This window comes from Mycetomoellerius zeteki, unplaced genomic scaffold (assembly GCF_001594055.1).
Source record: "Mycetomoellerius zeteki isolate Tzet28-1 unplaced genomic scaffold, Tzet1.0 scaffold164, whole genome shotgun sequence".
NCBI lineage: Eukaryota > Metazoa > Arthropoda > Insecta > Hymenoptera > Formicidae > Mycetomoellerius > Mycetomoellerius zeteki.
Window position 1 is genome coordinate 1,436,766 of NW_017256594.1, and position 12,913 is coordinate 1,449,678.

The following is a 12,913-nucleotide window of genomic DNA, read 5'->3' on the forward strand; positions in this document are numbered from 1 at the left end:
CATCTTCATCGTCTTCTTCTTCGTCGTCGTCGTGGTGGTCGACGACGGCGGCGCCGCGCAAAACACCATCATAAATCTGAACGAGATCGCGTTCGCGTACAATTTCGTTTGCAATCGACGAGACGAAATAGAAAAACGAGAAATGAAATGTACAGCGACAAATGCGCCGCGCACGTCGGAATCACTCGCGAATGGAAAACTCGGCTCGATTATTTTTTCAATTCGCAAAATTGTCACAGCAGAAAATTAATTTTCGCGCACTTCTGATTTTATGAGTGAATAAAAAAAAAATCCTTGTCCCTTCTTCTTCTTTACGTTCCGCTTTACGTTGACTCGTGTCTGCACTTTTCTCTACCTCGACACCGTCACTCTCCGTGTCTCAACACGTTTTCACGTATCTCCGGTCATTTCGTTATCGCGCCTCCGCCTTCGCCTTCCACCTCATTCTCCGTCCTTCCTCGTCCTCTCCTTCTTCTCCTCCTCCGCCCCCGCCTCCTCCTCCTTCCTCCTCCGCCTCCGTTTCTTCCTTTTCCACCTCCAGCTTCTCCACCTTCCACCAGCGGAGATGACTCGTGCTGCCGTCCTCTTTCCTCTTCCTCTTCCTTCCTACGCTTCTTCCTCTGATCCCGCACGATCAAACAACCACCAATGCAACCAATAACCACTTGGTCCCGCTGCGGTGCCGCAAGCGGAGGTGCCGTTGTACGCGTCGACTAATTTTCGGACGAACTTTCCGGTTCGGTGTCTTGTATTGGACTGTGCAGAAGTGGCACCTTCCAGTTTCTGAACTTACATCTTGTCAGGTAAGTGTGAGCTTTGCCCGCGCGGTCCCGGGGCGGTGGCGCGTGTATGCGTCGCGTGTACATATGTACGCCTCGCGTGCGTGTTGCGTGTGCGTGTACACGTGTATGCGTGTCGCGCCGCAGACCCGCCTCTTTCCCCACTCTATACCGCGGTTCTATCTGGCCTCTCTCTCTCTCGCGCGCGCGTGCTCTCGATCGCCGCCATACGAGAGTGTGATAGCAATGCGCTCCCTCGTCGAATGTGCGTATAGAGCGTACGTTGTTGCGTGTGCGTGTTGGCTGCCGCGCCGCGGACGCACGCGAGTGTACGGGTTACCCCCGTGTGTCGCCCGTAGACGACGACGACCACTGGTAGCTTCCAGGTAGACCAGCGTAGAGACGTTCTTCTTTTTCTCTCTCCCGTTCACGTTTCTCGCCTTCTCCTTGTCCTCCTCCCTCTCTAGACATCCCCCCTTGATATTGGTTTTTTTTTCCATCGCGCGTTGTCTCTTTTCTTCTCTCTTACTCCTCCCGCTTAGTTCTCCCGCGTGAGTGCGTGCGTGACTCTGCCGATGCGCGTAGAGGACATTTAACGTATCGCGATCGTGTTTTATCCCTACCAGTTACGTTCCGAGAGAGAAACAGAAAAAGAGAAAAGGAGAGACCGAATGAGGACTTCCTAGGATCAGATACGCCGTAAGGGTTGCCGAGGCGAGGGTAGTTGCTCATGTAATAATCTCTTTCGGGGGTAGTTCTGGTCTTCGATCAGCAAAGTATTGTTTCGCACGATATCATCTTTAATACTCGCTCGATTTATGAGTATTTTATGTTTATGTCATATTAATTAAAACGTGTAAGAAATTTAAGAGACATAATGTGTGAAGCTTGAGAGACGATAATTTGCTTGAGTACAAATCGAGACTTAGAACCCTTGATGATGTTATATCACTGTTGAATCTCATGTTGCGCATCGCGTTAAACGAGAAGTTGCGGATTAAATAAACTTGTCTCCTCGCCGAATATGTTTAGCATATTTTCGATGACAGCGATAAGAGAATATAAATCTATCGTTGAAAGCGTCACATTCGAGGATTTGCATATTCATAAAATAGCGTAAGAAAATAACAAATTTTAGTTATCTTAAGAAAATTAAAAAATTCTCGATTTTTTTCTTAAATAGATGTACGTTACCTATGAAAGAGAGAAAGTTCGTGTTTATGTTTTGTGACTTTCCAGAATAAAAATTTTTATATTGACCACCTGAATCCTCCGTAACATGTTGGATGTGTACATTGCATCATTAAAAGAGAACAGTGCACCTGTATATACATCAGAGTGTATCAGAATATGTGAAACGCACGAACAATACGGTCACTTTTTCATTCATGTATTACCTTTGATTAACTGACTCAAGTTTGATATCTTTTTTTTTCACGTAGATGCAATCTTCTTTCACAACATTTCAATTTCGACGTTAATTATCTTGGTAACTATATTCAAAATTAAAATCCAGTTGAAGTTCATTTGAAAGTGACTTGAGAACAAGGTTGTCTTAATTTGCCAGAACCTCTTCATCCTTGAACGCTTATAACGCAAAAACCGCTGACGCCTTCTGGGGCATCCCGCATGGACATTATAAACGTCCGGCGATGAAGAAAGAGAAATCCCCTTGACGTTTTAATATTGTCCCCCCCTGGCACGAATAAATCGCTCGTCCGAGAACGACCGCAGGCGTGGAAAACAGATCCCCGACTTTTTTTTTCTCCGAGTGGAAACTCGTTGAAAGTTTCACCGAGATGTCAACAGTGGTTACTCTTCATTATGTCGCTCCAGTATTCCGATTGAAAGATCTCCGACAGTATATGGATTCTCAACATTTTCTGCATCTACTTACTCGATGTTTTATGAACGTGCAGGACGTGTTGAAAATTATGATCTTTAATCACTATCTTTTCGAGTGGAACGAACGATTCCGGCGTGTCCTTCCTGAGAAGGTTATTCTTCCGAATATATATGATACGTCCGCCTCATAAAAATTTTAATTTATCGTCGAATCGAAATTTCATCGTGTATGTCTCTCCTGACGACGCGTCTCGACTGATTGTATCATTAATCGCGTCTGCGTTAACATATAAAAATAACCGAGATTGACGTAAAGGCCTGCGGGCATTTTGCAAGCGGATGCAAATTTCATGTCAGTATTAGCGTGAATTTTTAACGTTAATTAAATCGCCGATTTTACAGCAGAGAACCTCCGGCGAGGAAAACGCAGGTTCCCGTTTCTCGTTATCTCTCTTTTTCTCGCCTTTCCTCGTCTTCCTTTTTTTTTCACGGACTCTCTCAATCGACGACGGGGGTAACGAAACCGGTCGTCGAGAGTTTCACCTCGGGCGTCTCCATCGGCTATTTTAACGATGCCGAAGAGAGCGCCCCGAAGTTCATGGAGGTGCAAATAAGAGGATAGTTTCACGACCGGCTCGTCGTCGGCTGTCCATTTTTCCATCTTCGGTCGTCCGCGTTACGCCCATAAGTGATCCCGAGTGTCGATCTCATACCTATAACGAGACTGATCGAGTGCGCCGCCCCGATTCGAGAGATTCGCGCGATCGCGCTCGCATGCTCGATAAGAAAAGACGAGACGACGACAGAGGGAGAGAGATTGAGAGGGCCGTAAATAGTTACTCTGTTAATCAAGCGAAATCCCGGTGTTCGAACCAGTTTCGTTAATGAAGCGGTGACATGATATCTATTAAGGCGAGAAATTTTATGCCTGCGCGAATTCGCGGCACTCGATTCGTGCCGATAGCGAGACGCGCTATCGCGGGGAAAAAACGATCCAAACCGATAATCGATTGGAAAATCGAACTGGAAGTCGCGAACGTTCTGCCATTTCATTCTATGAAACGCGGTCACTTGAGTTATTTTTATTAATGCTGGTTTTTTTGATAAATTTATTAATTTACTGGTATCAATAATAAGAGAGAAAAAATACACAGAAGTTAAAATATAAAGTGATAATATTTAAAAATAAATAATAATTTAATGATAAAAATAATGATAATTAATGATAAAATAAATTAAAAATATGTAATGTCTCTCTCTCTCTCTCTCTCTCTCTCTCTCTCATTTTGCAATCCTATCATAGAAATAAATCGGTATTAATACTTCGCAACGTGAAATCAAACTATTTTTCATTTTTTCCGTAATAAGAACAATTCATTGTAGAAATATAAGTCTTTTAAAAAACGTTAATTATTTTGCAAAACATAGAAAATATTACGTATATAAATTCTGCTTTCATACAGATTGTTATATTAGGAGTAACTTTATTTCTTATAATTTTTGCAAAAATGATAAACAAATTAATATTTAATTATTAATTAAATCACTATCATGTAAAACAGATTGTACTTTAAATGCGCAAAATGTCACGTGCAAACAAGTACAAGCACAATTTGAAGTAGTAAAAGCAGACGCTGGCCAGCCAGCGCTTACATAATAATGAAGAACATCTGTCGATAATGAATTTTTTATTATTTATTGTGCGTAAATATGATTTCTCATCGTTTATAAACATCGTTCATAAACATCGTTTATAATTCAAAATCGCACGAGGAAAAACACATTGGAAAATACGCCGATATCATATCTTAAGAAAAAAGAAATACTTCTCATAAAAATATATTCTGCGTAATTATAAAATATAAATTGAATACATAGTACATATATTTACATTTAATTAAATGTACTCATCATTTACAAAGTCTACACATTGAACAGTCTCGAAGAAAAAAACGAAAATCTAAAAACTGAAACCACTCGCGATCTATCTTCAAAATGTATTCATTTAGAACCTTTCCTTGAATTCATCGCCTATCTAGGCGGTGGAGAGAAAATTGGCGTACAATGTTCCTTCTTAAACATGTTCTTATACATCGATATTTTAGCTTAATGAATTAACATATCTTTCTCCGTCCAAAATACAAGTCCGTTAAAATACAAGTGCGTGCGTTGTAAAAAATTCGACGGCTTTCTGTCATCCTCACCTTGTTTTTTCATCAGGTAGGCTCTTGTGATTCGAACGTGTGTGAAGCAATGCGTTTCCCTCGGTTGTGTTGCGCGATTTATCGGGTCTCTTTTCGAATTCTTATCGTGCTTCATAAAAACGATGTCGCGCGTTATGGTCGTGGCGACGACGCGCGACGACGGAGGCCAGGACACATATAACAGTGAATTGTCGTTACGTTTGTCATTGTCGTGGTAAATAAAAGGCCACGTCGTATCTGCCGCCGAGAGAGAAAAAGAGAAAGAGAGAGAGAGAAAGAGAAAGATCTACCGCAGATATCCTCAGGTAAACGAGTATCCACTCGCGTCTACCGCGACAGTAATGTCGGGGCGAGCTCTTTTATTAGCCGGCCGTCTACCTTCCCTCCTTCGTGCTCGTTTGTCGAAAATCTTCCTCTTCGCGGCATTCGGACTACCGATATACGCCGTAACAAATTCTGATGAGAAGTATATTTTTAAGTATATTGCACTTTAACTTCCGTGTACGATTGCAATCCAATTTGTTTTTATAACGCGTATATTTCTGTGTAATAAAATATGATTATTCGTGCATGAGGAATATTAGAAGTTCTAATACTTTAATCCAGAAAAAACGTATACCAAATTTATTCTATACCTATATGGCAATTTTCTCGAAACTTTCCTGAAGATAATGATGCTTTATTATTTTTAGGAAGGAGAGTTTTACCGAAGGAAAAATTTAGTTAAATACAGATCTGAAAATAATTTTGTTAAATCATCAAAATAATTGTAGGATATTCAAACTGGTTACTAGAATGTCAAAATTTTTTCATCGTTGTTTATTATGCTTGAAATTCCTGCGTGATTATTTTGATAGACCAACAAAATTGTTTTCAGATCTGTATTTAGTTAAATTCTTAGATAATTCAGCAAAAAAAAAATCGTTTTCTATATTACATTTGCTTGCGTTACAATCATTCCTAGAAAGCGTCGACAAAATAATGCGAGGCAAACATAATTAGATTCAAGATGATCCGAAAAGCTCCACAGAAATCTTAACTGGCGCGAAATAAAATTATATGAGATGCGAAAATTGCGGTACAGTAATTGCGAGGAAATTCCACTCAACGAGACATGGCGTAACGCGACGTTACACACATTACACTATCGCATTATATAAATTTATAAAGGGTAAACGCATTCCCGAAGTGTGTTTTACGTAATGCACCGAGCGTGCACCGTACAGTGCTATAATTTCCGGTTGATCGCTTCGAACGAATAATGCCCAAATCAAACAGTCACTTTCGCGGAGGCAAGCAATGGAAAAGCGTGTGCTCGAAAGGCGAACGTCGCGTGCCGGCAGGTGCTTCGTTATGTATAATATTAAATCGATAATATCTACATACACTGTTAAAAATTTCTGTTGTGAACTTCTAAAAGCGTTGGAAGTTTTTATCTAATAAAAATGTGCTGTAAATTTGAACGGCATGTTGTAAAATTACACACAATAACATTTTGTAATAAAGTATACGCAAATCTAATGCGCATGCGCATTCTCTAATCGCACTAGTTTTGTAAATTCATAAGCAAATTTCTATTGTAAATGTTGTGAAATCACAGCAAAACGTTACACGATTTGTAAATTTACTGCATATTTTTATTGTAAGGGTATTGTATCATTGTAGCATTGTATACAGATTCTGAATTTCAAGACAAGAATAGGATCAATGATTTATATTATCGATACGAAAAGCTGTTTTCTGGTGATATACCAGTAATTATACGTCACGCTATAATTGACTTGATGACTCGAAAAACGCGCTATCTCACTGTGTTTTTGCTTGTAGATTCGTATCACGTGAGATAGTGAAAAGTGCGTTGTCACTCTATATACATAGATTAACTCAAAATAAAATGAAAATGATATGTATAATTTAATATATCTTTTAAGAAGAATTAACGTGTAATAATTGACTGTTTTATTTCTTTATACATAGGAATCACAACTAAAGCTAAATTTAGAAAGAGGTAAAATGAATTTAATTGCAAATGAAACTGGCTTTAATTTACGTTTTTCAGTGGTTCGATCTTTTACTAAGTCTGACGTCTACACAAAATCGACGCTTTCGTCATTAATTTATCAGCTTCCGCAATTTCTTTTCATGCTTTTCGAGATAAGAAACGCTGTAGTACAGCCACGAAGAAGTGGGGAGCATATAACCCGCGCAAATTTAGTGTTCCGCTTTAATCTACGTTTATGCTCGGCTATATTCCCTTTCTCCTTTTCTCTCTTTCGTCTTCCCGTTCCTGCTCTCTCAGCTTCGTCGCGTTTCGCGCCTCCCTTTCTCGTTTCGCTGTTGCATCGTTTAATCTGCATGCCGCGTGCGTTTACGCCGTGAATAAGGCGCATCGGGAACGCCCCGTGTGTACGCACTCGAGAACACTTTTAATGGGCCCGCACCATCGACGAGAGCCGGCTGAGCATTAAAACAAATCTCTCCCGCGAACGGCGACGATACCTATCGGCCGTACGTTGCACCGGTTGTGCGTGCGATAGTGCGACGCGAATATCATTCGCGTAGACATTCCCGAGCTCAGAATCCGGCCAGTGTGACAGGCGATTTGTTCCTTCGCTGCGATTGGCTCTGTTATGTCCGATAATTTAATGATAAGACTTTGCAATTCTCTTCTACTTTTACGATCTGATTTAAACATTATGCAATTATTTCTTGACATGCGTTATTTAACATTTTAAATTAAAAAAAAAAAAGAATGATATATATTGATTTTAATTGACTGAAAATGATTTATATATGTATAATGGGAAAAAAAACTCGACTCTGATTGGCCAGATTCTTCCGTGCCTGTAGATCCGCGTGTGAACACGGAATGCAGCACGACGGTATCATTGTCCGATATAGCATTTAAACATTGCCTACTGTACTGTAATTACAGTGTTCGTACCGTGATTTCGTCATGGTGCACCGTGCAGCTTTTCATAAATTATAGCACGGTCGAACTGTGACTTGTAATTTGGCAAATTGCTATTCTCCATGAAAGATCGACACGTCGTTCATACACGTCGATTACCGATCGATTGTCGATCGTTGATTAACGATTTCTCGCGACCAATTTCCGCTTTGTCCGCTCTGACTGTAATTAATAGTCAGCCATTTGTCCTCTGCATTTTTGTACCACCTATACAATTTTTTATTTTTCGATGGTACATAGTAACGATATTTCGCAACACATCGTTTCCGTTGTATTAGAATTTTGTTTCGAAAAATCGGATCCCGATTGTTGCCAGTGTTGATCGACATTTTGAAGAGAATACACGCACAAGTCTATCGAAGAGTTTTCAATTATTGGGCACAAACTCGCACGAGAACTATCCACACGCCGCCTGTAAACTTTCCATACTGCATAATTAGATGGAAATTAGATAGTTTATATTTACCAGCAAGTGGCAATTACCGTCAATGACTTACGCATTTTTCTGCATTATAATTACATTGCATTAAGGTCATCGACCAGATTTCCTCATTTTATTAGCGGCCGCGATGGTACAAATATTAGGCACTTTTAAGTGTCCTAATGCAATCGAAAGATGCGTCACGAATGGATTCACATAAACGATCAGTACGATGAGATAGCGGAAACTCATATCCCCGGTATATATTCAGCGTTAAATGCATTCGGTTCTTAAGACCTTATTTTATTACGTGCACACATATTTTCTTCTCAATATTACAAGATAAATAAAAATCAAGCTTTAGCTTTTTCATTATCCTGCTCGATCTAATCCTAGTGTACATGAGTTTTGTTTTCATTATTCTTATTCTTTTAGACTTAGGTTGTATCTTATTTCCACTTTTCCTTAAATGTTTATTGCACTATCTCTCTAAAAACACGCGGCGTATACATGGAAGAACAGTTTTGCGGAAGTATTTAAAAATTTAATTTCAAATACAGAGATGTGAAAATAAAATTTATTGGGCTATCAAAATAATTATGTAGGATGCTCAAGATGATGATTGTTAGAATGTCAAAACTTTTTGTAGTATTATTCGTTAGTTACGTAATTATTTTGCTAGCCCAATGAAATTATTTTCAAATCTGTTTCTAGCTGAATTTTTAGATATTTCAGCGTTCCTTCCATATATAGATGTATTCGATGTATAAATGTATGCAAGTATCAGTGTATTGAGCAGATCGATCCATATTCGTTTGAATTGATTCACTAAAATTAAATTGTTTGAATAATCAACTGCATTTTACGGAACCGCACGCAAATAAACACAGAAAAAAAATTGTTATAAACGCAAAAGGGATTACAAAATTTAATTGTAAAATTTGCATATTTGACAAATATTTTGCATTTGTTATTTGCAAATAATTTTTGTAGCGAGTACAAAAAAGAATAAATATTTGTACACCTGCAAATAATTTGCGGTCCCTATATTTGCAAATAAATTTACGTCGTAGAATTAGCGTTCATAGCAAACTTTTTCTCTCTGTGCAACATGTTAGAATCGCACCGGTTGTATTTAACTCTAAATCGAAGCTGAGAGTATCCATTGTCGCTGACATTACCTCGCGTTGTGGAGAAGATGCTCGACACTTATAGTAGGAGCCGTGTATTGCTATTCGTTAGCCGTACCATACATATATTTCTCGCACGGGACTTACCAGCGCCGAGTAACTAGATTGAAATTGAGCAGCTCGTATACGCTGTTATCTCCAAAGTATTAGGATGCTTATGCACGCATAGGCACAAATCAGTTTTACATAACAGCGACGCCGATTGTAACGTCGAGAGGAACACGACTAATACGCGGCCGCGTCGCGGCCGTATACGTTTCCTACATTTAATTTTTGTAACATATCGGACCACATACATCAGTGAAACATTAAACTGTACAGATAGTATAATTATTGACCGGTATATGAGAGAAGTCATACGTTTACGAGCGAGTCGCTGTTAATGATTACACGAAGTTACATGCGTAAGTAACATTTAATTCGTTGGAAGCTGCTGAAGTTTATGCCCCGCAGCCTCCGAGTATTAATTACGTTGATAAAATACAGATACTTTTATTTTTCTTTTGCAGTCGCGTAGCTCGCGCGAACGCGAATTACGAGTGCTATGTAATTACGGTAAATTGTATTCGCGCATCGAGTTACCGACTGAAAACTTTTAATATGGTCGCGCTACAGGTGCATCGTTGCATCGTTGCGTGCATTAAAATAAATCTTTCTTCCCGTACAACGATATCTATCGATGATTGCCAGGACTTTCGCGAATCTTGTAATCTACGAATATATCACATATGATATGGAATTACTAGACGTCCTATTTTCATTGAAAAAGCACTCTTTTTCAAAACTGACGTTTACCTGCAGTCTCTTCCTCTTAGTTAACTCTCTTAGTTAACTCCGGGTAAAGTAAATTAGCCGGACACATCCGGCAGTATAAAATTACTGTCTAAACACAAATGATAAAAAAGTGCAGTCTTTTTTTCATTCATCATGATGTCTTTTTTATCAAACATGATGACGAACGCGCACCGCGTAATAAATTCTTTATACGAAAGCAAAGCCGATCCTCGCGGCTGCACATTATCTTGGATATCACGATGTAACGAACAATTTCAATCACTTGGAATTTCACCGATAAAATCGCTAGATATTATTATTATTATTATTATTATTAATGCAAATGGCGCGTTATTACGACGAGGTAAGAGGGCGTCGATGCACGTATCGCCATTGCTTTATTAATGCTCTTGTATCATTTATATAATCGAACGATGTCGGAAAACAATACGTGCGGTCGAAGCCTCTTATTAATTACGGCCGTTCTTACAAGAATTCTTCTCTCAATTAACCGAGTGTGCATTAAAAGCAAGCACTTATCTTCCTTTTTCATCGAAAGATAACCAAAGAGATTGACGATGATCGCGCGGTATTCTGTGATCTACGATTCAGGTGGATACTCTGCGGTAGGCAAAAGTTCATCGGCCCGTTGTCGTTATAACATCGTGCCATATGTCCACGAATGCGTATGAGCTATCAATTTATCGACAAACTCTCGAGCAGGCTCTCCCTAACCGTTGCACGGTTATGCAAGCATAATTTGATTACGCGGAAATTTAATATTATCGTTCACAAAATAAATGAGGGAACAACGTTAATGCGCTTCTAGGAGATTAAAAAATAATTAATTAAAATTAACAATACTTTCATTAGTAGTATCTTAGAGAAGATGATTACTGCTATTTCTTTAGATGTGGATTTTCTCGCGTTGAGAATCTCTGCGTTTGAATAGTCTTTTGTATAATTCATTCATGTTTATCATGGAGGCAAACTATATTTATTTTATTTTATTTAATACGTAATTTAATTTTGAGTATATTTTACATTTTTTATAATTAATAGGAAATTTCATGAAATTATAGAGTTATTAGTCGTTCATAAATATCGATATCTCTTCTAATTCAGCCTTACTAATCATGCAATGCCTTTTAATTCTCGTTAACATTAAAAAGAAACTTCAGTATTTTTAATTTCAATGGAGCTTCAAAAGCATATATAATTATCTTCATGGAAGAGAATATGCATCCCGCTTTATAATTAATAAATTACCGTACGTATCTATTGCATATTTTTTACAAACTTATCGAATAAAGTCGTTAGACGTCAAAGACAATCCATTAAATTCCCGTAATTTTATATCCTTTTAAAAATAAATATAAAAATATCATATTTCCGTGAAGCGAGTTCATAAATTATTTTATGGTAATGATTAGGAAGATAGATTATAAATCATGCTGAAAATTTTTAATTGAGTCATATGTGTTTGACCTAGGAAACTTTTAAGAATGATGTCATAAGTGTTAAAAGAACAAAATGTTTGGAGAGTCTAATTAATTTCATTATTATTTATTTTTTACTGTCTTTATTATGCTTTTAATATTATCATGACTAATATTATTTAAAGAAAGATTTGTGACTTGAATAATTTGGCTGAAATCATGTTGAATCATTTGGACACAATGAATCATACATAATGAATCATTTGGACACAATGAATCATACAGCTTAAAACATGAGGTAAAAATTTTAAACAGATGTAAATTTTGGAGTACGCTATCATAACAAGTAGCATAAATCATGTTAGAATTGTGAGAAAAGATACGTGTGACAGCACGTTCTTCGCTCATCTAGCACGGTTCAATCGTTTCGCGCGGATGATTAACAATTAATTAGTGAAGGAACCGTGTAGCAGTAAAGTTTAACATTTCTTATACAGAACGGCGTCTGGAAACTTAAAATTATTCGGATATCGTAGCTTTCCCGCAGGATCATTTATTTATTTAATACTACGTCCGCACGATGGATTGCAATTACGTCGGTGATGCGGCAACGTTTCTTTTTTTACTCTTTAAACAAGTGGAATACAATAGACGATCGAATCGATTAATCATTAATTGGTGTTCATGTCACGGAGGGCACGAATGAAATATTACCTTTACGGTACATCTATGTGATGAGTTAAACCCATTGCGGATTTACAGTTAACGTACGTAGATGCAAAGTGGACTTGGCAATTATTACCGTCACGACTTCAATTTCTAACAATTCTGATTAGCAGCATTTAAATGTCAATTTACCATCTCCTTGATATATGCTTATCTAATAATCATAAAGTCTTGCCATTAAAAAGATGATCCCAATCGGCTCTGAATATTTCACATGAGCGTACGATCAACATTTGATACATTCTACCGTCGAGGTATGCTATATAAAAATAGGCGCGATCGTAACATTTCGCAAGTCTCACCATTCAATAACCGGTGATTGAACAATCGAAAGTTTGCGTGCTAAGACTTGAATGCGTTTTGTGCACAAACACAGGGTCGAATTCATTATACCGATTCTAAGCCAACGCCATTCTCTTCTTGAATGCGATATACTGTCACATCGAGTGTTATGTCGAGCATCGCTGTTCATTATACGCAACGCGATATATCGACGCTTTATTTTGTATGTGTTTTTACGGCACGTATCCGAACCATACAATGTCGATCTTATGATTTTCAATG

At 38.2% G+C, this 12,913-nt stretch overlaps 1 protein-coding gene across 1 annotated transcript in view; it reads right to left on the reverse strand.

Annotated features, from left to right (window-relative positions):
* Positions 1 to 412: 412 nt before the first annotated feature.
* Positions 413 to 12,913, reverse strand: part of LOC108721188 (homeobox protein MOX-2) — a 57,646-nt gene continuing 45,145 nt past the window's right edge. Inside the window, exon 5 of the mRNA XM_018445595.1 lies at positions 413 to 620. Within this exon, the coding sequence (XP_018301097.1) occupies positions 413 to 620 (208 nt within the window). The remainder of the gene's footprint in view (positions 621 to 12,913) is intronic.